The following is a 17348-nucleotide window of genomic DNA, read 5'->3' as shown; positions in this document are numbered from 1 at the left end:
TAATTATTCCACTGAAAATTGAAATTACTTAATAATTAGGTTAGTGTACGTGAAAACTAACATAAAACAGAGAGGTTAATAGAAGTAAGCAGTGGAAAACCGATTTTTTTTCTTGTTTCCTTCTTTGAACTGGATTTATTTCTGAAATCTTCAAAATGCCTTTATCATATATTGAACACAAGTACAGGTTGTGGTTCAATTGCGTTATGTTAAACAATTCGGTTGCATAGGTAATCATTTGTTTACCGGCAAAAACAAGTCCCAGTTTAGTAAAAAGTTTGAAGAGGGAAAATCAGTCTTGTTCCAAAAAAGAACTTTGATTTCAAGAATAAACTTATCGAAGCACTGATATAATATCTAAAATTGGGTACATTTTGTAAGATAGTAAGGATGATTAAAGCATTCTGGATTGTATGTTCCAAGATTTTTTTGATTGAATTGTGGAAAATGGGAAACTTTTGAAACTGAGTATATTTTGTGTACTGATTTGAGATCAAAATGTTAAATATCTGAAAATTATGTTCCAATGCCTACTTTTCTTTTTTTTCCTCCTCCAGTAGTATCTAGAAATTGAATTGAATTGGCTTTATTTCTTTCATCCTTCACATCCGTGAGGAGTAAACATCTTTACGTTGCGGCTCCATCTAAATGTGCAATATGCAATCAAAGTAATTTATAATAAGAACAATCAATGTAATACAGAGTACACTCAAGTCAGTGTGACATGGCCTGGTGGAAGAAGCTGTCCCCACGCCTGTTGGGTCTGGCTTTTATACTGTAGTACCACTTCCCGGATTATAGCAGCTGTAATAGATTGTGGTTAGGATGGCTTGGGTCCTCAGTAATCCTACGGCCCCTTTTTACACACCTGTCCTTGTAAATATCCTGAATTATGGGAAGTTCACAACTACATATGCGCGGGGCTGTCCGCACCACTCTCTGTAGAGGCCTGTGATTAAGGGAGGTACGGTTCCCATACCAGGCAGTGATGCAGCCAGTCAGGATGCTCTCAGTTGTGCTCCTGTAGAAAATCTTAGGACTTGGGTGCTCATACCAAACTTTCTCAACCGTTTGAAGTGAAAGAGGCGCTGTTGTGCCTTTTTCACCACACAGCTGGTGTGTACAGACCACGTGAGGTCCTCGGTGATGTGGATGCCGAGGAACTTGAAACTGTTTACCCTCTCAATCGCAGATCCATTGATGTCAATAGGGATTAGCCCGTCTCCATTCCTCCTGTAATCCACAACCAGCTCCTTTGTTTTTACGACATTGAGGGAGAGATTGTTTTCTTAACACCACTGTGTTAGAGAGCTGACTTCTTCCCTGTAGGCCACCTCGTTATTGTTTGAGGTAAGACCAATCAATGTAGTGACATTGGCAAATCTAATTGGCAGATTGGAGCATAATATTATTATAGAAATCATATAGAGCCTGATAATGCTAGGAAGCTATGAACCAACTTTTATAGTTAAAAACCCGAAGTGATCGTAAATGATCTTGATGATGGATCTTGTATAGATTCAAAAATAGTTTTATAAGACTGCAGGAAGACCAGTGGGTGAAATACAAAGGTCATCTTTTGGTGGTGCATTGTCACATGGATCCTTTTTACTCTGTAATGATTAAAATGATTCTGACTATATTGCATTTTGCTCAAAGGAATTGATTTTACTATCATGAAGTGTGTTTTGGCAGTCTTCATACATCCTTTGAATATGCAGAAAATCTTACTTGTATTTGTTTTTGGGAACAAATAGAGTTGAAATACATTTTTTTATTTTGGCTACTGAAGTAGATAGCAAGTCTATTAAAACTATTACAAAGTTTTTGAAGATGATGTCAGTTTATAATTTGTACATTATTTTACATATTTCTATTTTGAATGGCTTGTTTCAAATGGCAGAATTCATTAATCATTTTAAAAATAACACTAAGCTTGACATATTGTTTTACTACTGAGTTTGCATGTGAAAAGTATTCTTTTGATCAAGATGATTTATGTGTATGAGGGTCACAGAATCAATGTAAATGTCACTCAAATTTTCATTTCTATTGTTATTCAGACCAGTTAATTAAGGTACTGTACTTGAAAAAAAACATAGATATGAAATTACTGAACGTTACTTGTATTCTGCAGATATTTTCTGATATAGTAATGATAGGTGTAATTCTGTAAAAGAAAAGTACTTACAAAATTTCTTTAACCCTCCTCCTCTTCTTGGACACCCCGCTCTGGTTCTGTGCCTGCTCTGGATCTTTCCATCTCGAACTGCTGACAAGACATCAACTGTCTTGACTTTAGCACTCCTTTCTCCTTACCCCCTTTGATCACACTGCCCTCCAATCTTTCCGTACCAATTCCAACCTTACCGGTACAGGGGTGCTTTTGTAGTGTGGCTCCGTAACCTCTGCCTTGCTGAGGCCAGGCGACAACTCTTAAACACCTCCTCATACCCACCTCTTGAAGAGGACCCCACTCCGGACCATCAGTAAGCTGTCTCCGACACCATCACTGACCTCATTAACTCTGGAGAACTCCCATCCATTGCCACCAAACTCATAGTTCCCTTACCATGCACTATTCGCATCTACCTCCTGCCCAAGATCCAAAACTGGACCGTCTAGCTAGGCCTATTGTCTCTGCCTGCTCCTGCAACACGTGAACACGTGTCCTCATTCCTTGATTCCATTTTCTCCCCCTTGGTTCAGTCCCTTCTCATCTACATCCATGACACTTCTCATGCTGTTGATCTCCGCAGTAACTTTCAATTCCCTGGCCCTGACTGCTCCATTTTCACTATGGATGTTCAGTCCCTATACACATCTATCCCCCACATCAAGATCTGCACTTCTTTCTTAACAAAATAACCAACCAGTTTCCTTCCACTACCACCCTCTTCTGTCTGGCAGAACTGGTCCTCACTCTCAACAACTTTTTCTTCGTCTTTTCCCACTTTCTCCAGACTTAGGGTAGCCACATGCACCCACATGGGCCCCGGCTATGCCTGCCACCTCGCTGGCTGCATAGAACACTCCATGTTCAAAGCCTTCCCTGAAAATACTCCCCAGCTTTTCCTCTGCAACATTGAGAACTGCATTGGTGCTGCTTCATGCACCCATGCTGAGCTCGTCAATTTCCACTTTCACCTCTAGCTTCCACCCTGCCCTTAAATGCACTTGGTCCAATTCTGACCCTTCCCTCTCCTTTCTCGATCTCCCTGTCTCCATTTCTAGAGACAAAATGCCAACCAACCTCCTTTATAAACCTTACCAATTTTCATGGTTATCTTGACAATACCTCTTTCCACCTTATCTCCTCTAAAAATGCCATTCCCTGCTCTCAGTTCCTTCGTCTCCAACGTATCTGTTCCCAGGATGCGATTTTCCATTCCAAGGTATCAGAGATGTCCTATTATTTCAAAGAACCAGGTTTCCCTTCCTCCACTATTGAAGCTGTCCTCACCTGCATCTCCTCCACTTTCCCAACATTGCACTCACTCCATCTTCCTGCCACCTTAACAGTGATACGAGTTCCTCTTGTCCTTACCTACCACCCATGTGCTTTGCATCCAACATATTGTTCTCTGCAACTTCTGCCATCTCCAAAGGGATCCAACCATGAGACATATCTTTATATCCCCCTATTCTCCACTTTCTGCAGGGATCACTTCCTCTGTGATTCCTTTGTCCATTTGTTCTTCCTGACACTTAGTCCTGCCAGAGGACTAAGTGCTACACCTGCCCATTCACCTCCTTCCTCAGCTCCATTCAGGGCCTCAAACAGTCCTTCTAAGTGAGACAAAACTTCACCTGCGAATCTGCTGGGGTAGTTTATTGTGTCCGGTGCTCCCAATGCAGCCTCCTCTACACTAGTGAGAACCATAGTAAGTTGGGAGACTATTCTGTCGAGCACCTCCACTCTATCCACCAAAATTGGCAGCTCCCAATGGCCAAACATTTTAATTCTGATTCCCATTCCAGTTCCAACACCTCCATGGCCTCCTCTTGTGCCAAGATGAGGCTACCCTATTCCATCTGGGTAGCCTCCAACCAGATGGCATGAATATCAATTTCTCCTTCCAGTAAAAATAATTCCTTTCCTTTCCCCTCTTAATCTGTTCCCCACTGTGGCCTTTGACCTCTTCTCACCTACCTATGACTTCCCCCTGGGTCCCCTCCTCTTTCTCTTTCTCCTTTTCCTTCTCCTATGGTTCACTGTCCTCTCCTATCAGATTCCTTCTTCTCCAGCCCTCCAGCAGGATATTAGAGGTAGCTAGCCTTCTTTTACACATAAAGTGGTAAGTGCATGACATAGTCTGCCAGGGATGGGTAGATACATTAAGGACAAGAAAGATACATGGTTGGAACAAAAATTGAGGCCTCTTTGGGAGGAATGGGTTACATTATCCTTGCAGTGGGTTAAATGATCAGCACAACATTATGGGCCAAAGGGCCTGTGCTGTACTGTTCTATGTTCAAAAACTACCCATTAAAGTAGTTAGTTAATTTGGCAATTTTGCTACAAATTAATGAAGAAGCACTTTGGTTGAGTTCTAAGGGAAGCTAGTAGACAAAATATGACAGATGATTTTTAAAGATTACCTTCTTAGTTATGATTGTTAGTAGCTCCAGGTCTAATTCATTTGACAACCACACACTCAATGGCTTAAATGACCCCTTTATGTTCTTCATTTTTTTACAAAAATCTTGTTTTACAAGGTTTTCATGGGTGAATCACTTTGAGTATTAAGAACTTTTGATTTCTAATACCTACTGTAGCGCTGAATCAAAATATAAGCAGAAACATGGACAAAACATCTGGCTGTCTCAGTGTTCATTTAACGTAAGCAAATAAACATTCGATTTATTTATTCTGTCCCATTCTTTCAAATTTGTAAAACATCTGTCAGTAATTTGTTTTAAATGGGAAAAAAGATGTAGTTCCATGAGTTACTTGCTGTCTTGCATTTTTTAAAAATTTGGGAACCTTGTGCTGTTTTAAATCTCATGAATAATTACATTTGTATTTATGTTATAAAGAAAATTATCAGCACAGATGAGATAATGTATGTGAAGACCAGCTTGCTCATTATATTTTCATGGTCTTGCTGCTCGGTCATATTTATGGTACAGTACAAATTTTAAATCATCATAATCTGTTCAGTTTATATGGAGATGCAGAAGAGATTTGTTTTAGTCAACATAAATATATCAGTTTTAATATTGATTTAGAACGCTATTACTGCCCATAATTCACAAATATAGTGTACTTTGTAATCCATCTTTATTTTAATAAACTGTTCTGTTTTGTCTTGTCTTACATAGGCGTATTGACGATGATAAGGGAAGGACTCATGAGTTGGAATATTCTGCTATAAAATGCATGCGTGGAATTCTTTACTGCTACATGCGTCAAGCTGATAAGGTAACCCCAATGTGTGGGCATGAGTATTTATCTCTTACTTAAGTTTCATTTATTTGCAGTCCTTCCAGATACTTTTAAAGGCTTGTAATATCCAGAAGATCCCACCAATTTGCAAAGTAAAATTGAATTCCCTTTTACTATCTGTGAGTAGTCTTTGGTTGTGGGTGTTGTGACAAGGCAAGGGCTAAGATAATGTGCAGGCAGGGATAGTGAACAGATAGAGTGCAGTCAACCCAGGAAAAAGAAGTCTTTGCAGAACTTTGCTTTCCTTTTGCACAACAGGGGACTGGAGCCATGTGATACTGAGCCAAGCTAAGGATGCAAACAAAGGATGCAAGCCACACACCAGTTATTGGATAATTGTTTTACTGTATCATTGGCTGTTAGTGTGTAGTTTGTATTGGCTATTAATGCCTATATCATTGTAGTGAGATTGATGTTTGATGATACACATGAGGAATCTGAACATTTACAAGGTTATATATTGATCAATATCTATATCCACTAGTCAATTTTTGTAGAAAAATGGCATTTCTTTGTCCAACTATGAACTAGGACCAGGACCATGTTGTTCTCCTTTATAAGGAGTTCTACCACAAGAAATAAACATCCATTATGAAGGACTTCCATCATCTGGACCATGCTCAGTTCTTGCTACTACTGTCGCTGGGGCCAGGGGTGTGGTTGTAGGTACAGGAGCCCCAGGTTCTCTATCAGCATGTTCAGTAACAGTTATTATCCTACAACCATCAGGCTCCTGCACCAACATAGATAACTTCACTCACCTCGGTCAAACTGACTCCACAACCTATAGACTCACTTTCAGGGACGCTACAACTATATGATCTCTGTTATACATTTACTTTTTTTATTATTTGCATTTGTCTGTTATTTATTGGTTGTTGTTTGTCTTTGTTATTCATACTTTTTAAAGAAATTCTATTGTATTTCTTTTGTTCCTGTAAATACATGCAAGGAAATGAATCAAGGTAGTATATGTTGAGGTAAGACCGTAAGCAGACATAAGAGCAGAATTAGGCAATCTCGCCCATCAAGTCTGATCTGCCATTCAATCATGGCTCAACCCCAGTTCCCAGCCTTCTTTCCCGACCTTTGATGCCATGTCCAATGAAGAACTTAGCAATCTCTGCCTTAAATACACCCAACAACCTGGCCTCCACAGCTGCAGGTGACAGCAAGATACGTGCACTTTGAAATTAAATTTACTTTGAACTTTGTGCACAAGTAAATAAAGCTTGTTTGAGGAATGAGAGCAAGTTTTCAGAGTCCAGTTATCGGCAATGGCAGCTGATCATGTTACAGTAAAGATGTGAATGCACTGATGAGGCTGCGGACATCTACATAGATTTTGGTGGGAATGCAAATTGTATTTATGATTGGATAACTTACTGTAATTTTCTTTGGATACCAATACTTAATTGTGATATATAAAATTATGATGCGCTTAAGCAAACAAAATTAAAAGGACCCATTGCCCATTGAGGAAAGGGAAAAGGCCAGGGGGCATAGATAGGAAGCAATTTGTAGAGAAGTTAGGGTGTCGAACTTACTGCTTGAAAGGGTGGTGATACTGGAAAGCATATGTTGTATGATGTATAACTGATGATTTTCTTTTTTCTAAACAAGTGCACCTCATTTAAACTATGTACAGGTATTATTAATGTTTTTTTTCCATAAATCTGCCTAGTAAAGTGGAATTAGTAGCAATCTTGGAAAATCTGAGATAGATCTGTCCTCTGAACTAATGGAAACAATTGAGGAAAGCATAGAAAAAACATTTATTTTCCCTATTTAGGAAATTAGTTATATAGCGTCTTTCACAATAACAGGTCTTTGCAAAGTGCTGTTCAGTTAGTAAAGTGTTTGATGCGTAATCACAATTATAATGTGGGGAATTTTGCCAGGTGTTAACCTGTGATCCACACCCAAATCTGATAAATGACACCCACGCTCTGGATACTTTCTGCGTGCATTCCATCCAAACCACTTCTGGTCTGCAAACTTGCACTTATGTCAGATATCTTCCTGAACCAGTTTAACCACTGTATCCAAATTAGGCTGTGATCCTTCATTTCTTATCTTCCATCTAAAAAGAATAGAGGATATCAGAAAGAAAGGAATAGATGAATGAAAATAGAGGCGAGAAAGAAAGGAAACCAAGCTGAAGAGGGAAAGATAAAAAGAAATAGAGAAGTTGTGAAATAAAGCTAATCAAAACTTGTGAGGAACAGCAGTGCTCTGTGGACAGTGTCATTGTGAATTAATTCGACAAATGTGATAGATATCTCACAAATAGACCACACATCCTATGCTTACAGATGTAGTTTTCTCTCATTAATTGTTAAACACCTTAAGAATGTGAATGAGATAAGTGTCAATCAATTACATATATATGTGACCATTGTAGGCATTGAGTCACACACTGCTCGTTCCAGGCAGATTCATTGCTTGGTACGTTCTCAAGCTAATAATTTTGAGTAGGAAAAAATACGTCTTTATTGTAGTGTCTGTTCTTGGTATGATTAAATTAGTAAGATACTCCATCACAGAGAAATGAAAACTAAAGCAGCCTGTGAATAATAGTTCTATAAATGCTTAATAATGTGAAATATAAGGTATATTGATTGCGATAATAAAAAATGGCTAATATCTAATGGTTTATAATGGAAGTGGTAATATTAAAGATAAAGAAAATAATAAAAAGATTGAAACAGGAGGAATTGTGCAGATGCTGGAAATTCAAGCAACACTCATCAAAGTTGCTGGTGAACGCAGCAGGCCAGGCAGCATCTCTAGGAAGAGGTACAGTCGACGTTTCGTGCCGAGACCCTTCGTCAGGACTAACTGAAGGAAGAGTTAGTAAGAGATTTGAAAGTGGGAGGGGGAGGGGGAGATCCGAAATGATAGGAGAAGACAGGAGGGGGAGGGATGGAGCCAAGAGCTGGACAGGTGATTGGCAAAAGGGATATGAGAGGATCATGGGACAGGAGGCCCAGGGAGAAGGAAAAGGGTGGGGGGAACCCAGCGGATGGGCAATGGGTATAGTCAGAGGAACAGAGGGAGAAAAAAGGAGAGTGAGAGAAAGAATGTGTGTATATAAATAAATAATGGATGGGGTACGAGGAGGAGGTGAGGCATTAGCGGAAGTTAAAGAAGTCAATTTTCATGCCATCAGGTTGGAGACTACCCAGACGGAATATAAGGTGTTCCTCCAACCTGAGTGTGGCTTCGTCTTTACAGCAGAGGAGGCCGTGGATAGACATATCAGAATGGGATGTGGAATTAAAATGTGTGGCCACTGGGAGATCCTGCTTTCTCTGGCGGACAGAGCGTAGGTGCTAATAAAAAGATTGAGTCAAGATTCACAACGAATAACACACGTGACTTGTGGCGAGGGCTGCATACAGTGGCACGCAAAAGTTTGGGCACCCTGGTCAAAATTTCTGTTACTGTGAATAGTTAATGAGTAGAAGGTGAACTGATCTCCAAAAATCATAAAGTTAAAGATGAAACATTCTTTTCAATATTTGAAGCAAGATTGGTGTATTTTTTTTTGTTTTGTATAATTTTAGAGTGAAAAAAATGAAAGGAGCAGCATGCAAAAGTTTGGGCACCCCAAGAGATTTGAGCTCTCTGATAACTTTTATCAAGGTCTCAGACCTTAATTAGCTTGTTAGGGCTATGGTTTGTTCACAGTCATCGTTAGGAAAGGCCAGGTGATTCAAATTTCAAAGCTTTATAAATACCCTGACTCCTCAAACCTTGTCCCAACAATCAGCAGCCATGGGCTCCTCTAAGCAGCTGCCTAGCACTCTGAAAATTAAAATAAATGATGCCCACAAAGCAGGAGAAGGCTATAAGAAGATAGCAAAGCGTTTTGAGGTAGCTGTTTCCTCAGTTCGTAGTGTAATTAAGAAATGGCAGTTAACAGGAACAGTGGAGGTCAAGTTGCGGTCTGGAAGACCAAGAAAACTTTCTGAGAGAACTGCTCGTAGGATTGCTAGAAAGGCAAATCAAAACCCCCGTTTGACTGCAAAAGATCTTCAGGAAGGTTTAGCAGACTCTGGAGTGGTGGTGCACTGTTCTACTGTGCAGCAACACCTGCACAAGTATGAGAGGGTAAACAGCTTTAAATTCCTTGGCATCCACATCACCGAGGACCTCACGTGGTGTATGCACACCAGCTGTGTGGTGAAAAAGGCACAACAGTGCCTCTTTCACCTCAGACGGTTGAGGAAATTTGGTATGGGTCCCCAAATCCTAAGAACTTTCTACAGGGGCACAATTGAGAGCATCCTGACTGGCTGCATCACTGCCTGGTATGGGAATTGTACCTCCCTTAATTGCAGGATTTTGCAGAGAGTGGTGCGTACAGCCCAGCGCATCTGTAGTTGTGAACTTCCCATGATTCAGGACATTACAGAGACAGGTGTGAAAAGGGCCCGGAGGATCATTGGGCACCCGAGTCAACCCAACCACAAATTGTTCCAGCTGCTACCATCTGGGAAACAGTACCGCAGCATAAAAGCCAGGACCAACAGGCTCTGGGACAGCTTCTTCCACCAGGCCATCAGACTGATGAACTCACGCTGATTTGTGTGTACTCTATATTACATTGACTGTTCTATTTATTGTAAATTATTATAAATTACTATCATTGTATATTGCACATTTAGACAGAGACGTAGCATAAAGGTTTTTATTCATGTATGTGAAGGACGTAAGAAATAAAAACTATTCAAATCCATTTAAGTACAGTAGTATTGGAATTAATTCTGTAGAGGTCTGAGACTTTTAGGATATAGAGTTAATCTTGAAACAGCCAAATGTTTCTCCAGAAACCATTAACACAAAATAATTCATTGCTGTTGATGTGTCATTTGCTGAACAATGACATTTTGATATAAGGGACAGGATTAGTAAATTGTAGGCATGTTATTGTTACCCGCAGGTTTGGCCAGCATGCGTTTGTCTAGGGGGAAGACAGCCTCTGGCCCAGCCAAACTGAGAAATCTCATTTGTGTGGATGCTACGTGATATGTTGCCTGGTTACAATTCCGAACCGCAGAATATCAGACAGTACACCATATGCAATTAAATGATTGAACTTTATAAATCTTAATCTGATTATAGGGTTAATAAAGAAAATAAAAAGAAAAAAGGCCCATTTTAATGAAACAGTCTGATGTGCACCTTGGAGCTCACTGATTCGTCCATTCATTCCCCATCGACTGTCTCCGAGCATCGCTGGCCGCCAGCCCCACGCTCCAAGTCCACTGCGTCCGCTGGTCTACCAACTCTTTTCTTTCGCATCTTCTCTCTTCATCTCTTGCCGACAAAAGACTGCGAAATCCCTGCTCCCATACCCACAAGAAAAAACAACATGCCTCTCATTGGATAGCACACATTCCAAAGCCCTCATTATCTCTAGTCATAACCCAAACATTGCTGCTGCAGAGAAGCCATTGCCTTAGCAGTGAAACATTACAGAGAGGCCATTACATTAGCAGTAAAACCTTACAATGCTTTACACTATGTTGGCACCAGAAGCTTGTGACACTTGTGTGCTGCCCCAGGAATCCTCAGATTGTGTTGGCCATCGACACAAACGATGCATTTCACTATATGGTTTGATGTACATATGACAAATACAGTCTTATTTTTTGAATTATGGTTCACCTTCCAAGATTTGTGCAGTCACTATACCTACAATGTTACAAAACAGTTAACAGTACATATTGTTTGCATTTACTTTCCTTTGTCAAATTTCATTTTCACAGCAGACTTTCTTCCACCTGTTTGAACAGTTATAATTAGCGCCAGATCTCTCACTATGGAGGTGCTGCAAGCAAGGTGTAAAGATATTGTTTTGTTATAAGCAAGACAACTTCAACTATAACATTCTGAATGTGCGAATGTTAGGAAGTGACCAATTCTGACCACCTAGTCCTGATATTCAAAGGCATTACCATTGCCAATTTCCCATAAACTACACCCTGGGTGTCACTACGGATAGTAAACTCATTTGTCCCAATCGCATTAATATCATGGCTCCAGGAGCATCCAGCAGAAACTAACTTGCCTTCTGACACAGAAAAACTTTTTTGTCATCCTTAAGACATATTATGAGTGTATTGAGTACTCTCCATTTTCTTGAGTGTTGTCCACCAGCACTCTTTTTTTCTTTTTTTAAAATTATTAAATACAATAGAGCTACAGAAAAAAACCCATCAACAAAATGGAGATTTATACAGTCCAAAACAAACCAGTCCAATATATAATACATAACAATAAAAAAAGCACCCAAAATAATATCATGTAAGATTAGTATCCACCCTAACCTCCCACTGAAAAAAAACCCCAGGCCAATCATTTCTGTGTATAAAAATTTTTTTTTTTTTTTAAAGTTGAAGATCATCCAAAATAAGGAAACCCACTTAAATGGCACACCTAACCACCTAAACACTCATTCCCTTCACCAGTAGTTCACCCTAGTTGCAGAGTTCTCAATTAACAAAATGCACTGCAGTTACTTGCCAGATTTATCTGTGACTTCTACAGTAAGAAAGGTGAGGACAAACTGCTGCTTGGAAAACTGCTCATTCCAGTTTTCCCTCGGAGTTCAAACATGATGGAGATGTGAGAAAGGGACAAAGGGATCATTATAGTTTAATGTTATTGGGATCCTGGAGTAAGTTCTGGAACAAGAAGATTACACTAAGAGCCAACAGCCTAAACCAAGCTAGAGCCAATTTACGTGCAGAGTACATTGAGTATTAAGAGTATTAGTTGAGCAATCACAGCCAAGAGTAATGGAAAGATAGAGAGTAAAGAAGGATGAAGTAAAATCAAGATAAGGAATAGGTGTGCCTGACATGAGCAGAAATGAAGTCTTTAGAACTGTCAGCCACAGAAGGCTGTGTATGATTCATCATTGTATTTTGGATGTTAAAAGGTAATGGATAGTAAATACTCCAATCACAGCTTTTATTGTTATCTTAGATATGCAAATTCTGTTGTTGGAATGGAAAGTAGTATTCATGCTTTTCATTTAAGAAAAAATTATAAAGTATGAAAGAGCTTTAAATATATATTGACACACCAGATGGCCTATCATCAATTCTACTACAGGTAAAACCATGATGAAAGATTTGTGAAGGGTGTCCCTGTATACATTTATTGAAAACAAGTTTGTCATGTTATTTTATAACCAGTTAGATTGAAAGAAGGGGATCCTGCATTAATGTACATTTTCAGAAATACTGTAGTTCAGTAAGGTTCAATTGCAGATTACTTGTTAGAAAATTACTGCATTATATTATGCAAGACAATGTAATAAAATAGCCAAGAAGAGATAATTTTGCAATTACCACACGAGGTCTTTAATTTCAGCGTGTTCTGTATCTTGATTTTTTCTGCTTTCGCTATAACATTGCTCTTTCATTTCTAAATGGCTTCTACTTCATTTGGAAATTATGGCTTTCTCTTTCTGTAAATTCCTTTGTCGTGCATTGTCACATTCCTAAACGAAGGATTCTATGAACACAGTTATACATCTGGAAATGCCACCTATTCTTCAATAATCAAATGGCTTGCTGCTGCCACCAACTATATCTTTTTGCCTTCATGAATAACCTCTTCAACCAACGCACATAAAATGCTGGAGGAACTCAGCAGGCCAGGCAGCATCTATGGAAAAGAGTACCTTCGACGTTTCATGCCGAGACCCTTCAGCATGACTGGAGAAAAATGATGAATAGATTTAAAAGCTGGGGAAAGGGGAGAGAGAAACACAAAGTGATAGGTGAAACTAGGAGGTGGAGGGGTGAAATAAAGAGCTGCAAAGTTGATTGGTGAAAGAGATACAGAGCTTTAGAAGGGGGAGTTTAATAGGAGAGGACAGAAGGCCATGGAAGAAAGAGCAGGGAAAAGTGGCACCAGAGGAATGCGATGGTCAGGCAAGGAGATAGTGTGAGAGGGAAACTCACCCTTTTTTCTTTCTTCCATGGCCTTCTTTCCTCTTCTGTTAGATTTCCCCTTCTCCAGCCCAGTATCTCTTTCACCATCAACTTCCCTAGTCTTTACTTCATCGCACCCCCCCCCCCCCATCAGGTTTCACCTGTACTCTGATTCCTCACCTTTTCTCTCCAGGCCTGCTGAAGGGTCTTGGTCCGAAACAACGACTGTACTCTTGCATAGATATTGCCTGGCCTACTGAGTTTCTCCAGCATTTTGTGTGTGTTGCTTGGATTTCCAGCATCTTCAGATTTTCTCTTGTTTGAATAATCTCTTGTTTTGCAGTGAAGTACGATTGCTTACAATTTTATTAGCCTGAATCTGGAGCCTTGCCTTCATCATCATAGATACTTGGATCTAAATAAAAAACACACTTGTTTGATTTTTATGCTATTTTAGCACATGTGAGTTGTAGGAGGGTGGATCTGGTATGATGTTGGTTACGTTAATAAAGCCTTAGGGATTGTAAGGATTTGTGATTTACAACTGTTACAGGGCTGGGAAGAATAGAGAGTAGTTTGGATGAGGAAAGCATTGCGAATGTGGAGTTGTAATGACTATTTAAAGGTTGAGTTTTGCTCTGAAAAGACTGAGGATATTGAGGATATTGTAGATGGCATTTCACAAAAATCGAGCAGCGAGTATTCGAGTAATTGGTATGGATTTGAAAATTTGGATTGTAGTCTGGGCAGTATACTATGTTGAGAGTTAATATTTAAGATTTGAGCCTGGAAATGGTGAGGACTTTTATAAGATTTTGGCTGCCATTCTTCTAAGTGGTTCAGTTTCTATATAACTGACTGCTACGCTTTGAGTTTGAAGAGGTCAGATTTTCCAAATCCAGTAATCCTTGAAGCTGCTTTTCAATGAGAGAGATTGAAGTCAAAAACGGTAGTTTCCTTAAGATATCAAAAAGCCTCCTGTCATGATATTTTGCAACCAAGACATGCACCAAATTAATTTTTATGATGTTCAGTGGATGAACTTAATTCATAAATAATTTACTCAGTGAAAGAAGTAGGTGAAAAGTTGCTTTTGTAAATAAATAACTCACCTAGTAACTTATGTACTTGTTCATCTATTATAAAATAGGCTTCTTTCACTTTAAACCTAAAGCAAAATTTACTGTGATGCTCATTCACTTTTAAAGCCACAGAGGGATCTTTTGAAGTCCTTCCTTGAAGCAAGTTACCAAACAGGATAGTTTCTCCCAAAGGACTTGGGATTCCTTGTGTAGAACACTCTGAAAGATTAACTTGCAGGTAGAGTCGGTGGTGAGGAAGGCAATGCAACGTTAGCATTCATTTCAAAAGGTCTAGAAAACAAGAGCAAGGATGTGATGCTGAGGCTTTATAAGGCACTGGTGAGGCCTCACCTTGAGTATTGTGAACAGTTTTGGACTCCTTATCTAAGAAAAGATGTGCTGACGTTGGAGAGGGTTCAGAGGAGGTTTACAAGGATGATTCTGGGAATGAAAAGGTTATCATATGAGGAATGTGTAATGGCTCTGGACCTGTACTTGCTGAAATTTAGATAACTATTAGGAACTAATAGAGTTTAATATTACAGTAAAGGTATTAATAGTGCTCCTATTTCTGTATTTCATTTAAATGCATACATTGTTATTCAGTTAAATGGTAGTTTGTCTTTATTATCACCTTTTAACTATTTCCATGAAACTGGCTAAATAATTGGGGCAGCCACTTAATTGGGTCAAAATGTGATGTGATGTTGTTCCTGATGTGTCCCAGTTAACTGGAATCTACTGTGTATGCTTCTTAATGTACAAAATCAAGCATTTATGAAAGGATCTAAAATTTAAATTAGATTAGATTATGAGGACACTCAGTCCTCATTTATTGTCATTTAGAAATGCATGCATTAAGAAATGATACAATGTTCCTCCACAGTGATAAACAAAAAAACAGGACAAACTAAAGACTAACACTGACAAGACCACATAATTATAACATATAGTTACAGCAGTGCAAAGCAATACCATAATTTGATAAAGAGCAGACCATGGGCACAGTAAAAAAAAAAGTCTCTAAGTTTCGATGGACTCCCGATAGTCCCGATAGTAGGCGGTAAAGGGGAGAAACTCTCCCTGCCATAAACCCCCAGGCGCCGACTACTGCTGATGCATTGGAAGCACCCAACCACAGCTGACTCTGAGTCCGTCCGAAGACTTCGAGCCTCTGACCAGCCCCTCCTATACAGCCTCCCGAGCACCATCCTCTGCTGAGCGCTTCGATCCTGCCCCGGCCGCCAAGCAACAAGCAAAGCCGAGGACTCGCGGCCTTCTCCTCCGGAGATTCTGGATCACACAGTAGTAGCGGCAGCGAAGAAGGCATTTCAGAATTTTCTCCAGATATTCCTCTGTGCTCTCGCGTCTGTCTCGCGTCTGCACCGCGTCTGCACGATACCCTACTTGACAGATAACAGATATTCACCAGAGTGGCCGCTGCGTGCTGCGTCATGCCGCTATCTCCTCCTCCTCCTTAATTCTAAATTAACATGTTGACAACTGAAATATAACTTCCCTATAATTTCCAGATTCTTTAAGGTGATTTCTGACATTAATAAGCATTTTGATCACTTTGCATTTGATTGCTATATTGGGCACCTAAGCTCTTTTAGTTCTCCATGGTTTCTTCTTTCCTGCCTTTGATAAAATATATTTTCCATTTTCAGTTCTAAAGGTTGTAGCATGTTGCACAAAGTAAATCACTCACTCAAACTGTCTTAGGTTCTGTTGTAATTTTGTGTGTTCATCAGCAATTTATTGCTCCTTTTACCTTGTTACTTCTGTCAATGTGAATACGGCATGCAGTTTATTCATTCATGTTATTGATATATATGTTGAAAAGATTGAGCACCACTACAAATCCCTGGACAATGCTGTCTTCACAATGCCAATCAGATTATCTTCCTTTCAGCTTTCTTTTCCCTTTGATTACCTGTCAGCATGTTTTATGAGATTTTATCCTTTACTGTTGTTTCTCAAATAATTTCTTATATGCAACTTTATAAAATACTTTTGGTAATCACAATATACAACATCTACATGTACTGTCTTATCCATCATATCACTGGTTTCTTGGAAGTGTGGGGGAGAAAGTCAGGCAGTTTAATCAACTTTTATCAATTTGTATTCAATCCAAGTGCTCATTTAATCAAATTGCTTTAAATAGGTGGAAAGTTTCAAGCACAACCCAAGTCCATCAAACTGCCTGCATTCTGTGTTCAATGTCCACACAGGTGACGAACTGCTATCTTACGATGACTACGGGCATCTTCAGGTAAACTGATGCTAGCTCACAATTCCGATTCTTTTGACAAATAAGTAAATATTGTTGGAGTATTTGCCCCAGCTGTAAGATAGTCGACTGACTGATTTGTTAAAATTTCATAGATCTTGTTTGTTGCTTTTCCCTCCAGATTGATGCTGTATCTTTGTTCTTGCTGTACTTGGTGGAGATGATTTCCTCAGGATTACAGATTATCTACAATACAGATGAGGTATTGTTAAAGAGACAAATACATTAAGACAAACGAGCAACTTGATTTTCAAAAAAATGTTGAAGTTAGTTTGAATTACTGTTGAAAATATATTCACTAAGGGGCTCCAACGTGCAGGTTTATGTAGTAGTTAGAATGAAGGAATGTGAAGAAGCGGTGGGGTTGTAGCCTTGCAGAGAGAGGAATATGGGTCCATTAATGTGCCAGGCACTAAGGGTCTCAGCATGATCAGGATGTCAGGGTTGGTCAAATTGTGGGAAAATCAAAGAGTTGGGAAAGGAAAGGTAATGTATTAGAGAGATACTGTCCATGGGCCTAAATGGCTTGTGTGCATGGAATAGCTGGCACTTTAAAAGCAAGGTTG

The 17348-nt window shown here is 39.4% G+C and overlaps 1 protein-coding gene across 4 annotated transcripts in view; it reads left to right on the top strand.

The window, feature by feature from the left end:
• phkb (phosphorylase kinase, beta) overlaps window positions 1–17348 on the top strand; it is a 281176-nt gene that overhangs the window by 48589 nt on the left and 215239 nt on the right. For all 4 annotated transcript variants that reach the window (XM_063066930.1, XM_063066928.1, XM_063066929.1 and 1 more), the window contains 3 exons: window positions 5326–5425; window positions 16657–16764; window positions 16904–16984. In XM_063066930.1, coding sequence (XP_062923000.1) covers window positions 5326–5425; window positions 16657–16764; window positions 16904–16984 — 289 coding nt within the window. The remainder of the gene's footprint in view (window positions 1–5325; window positions 5426–16656; window positions 16765–16903; window positions 16985–17348) is intronic.

The sequence above is a fragment of the Mobula hypostoma genome, chromosome 14 (assembly GCF_963921235.1).
Source record: "Mobula hypostoma chromosome 14, sMobHyp1.1, whole genome shotgun sequence".
NCBI lineage: Eukaryota > Metazoa > Chordata > Chondrichthyes > Myliobatiformes > Myliobatidae > Mobula > Mobula hypostoma.
This window is presented reverse-complemented; position numbering and strand designations above follow the sequence as displayed.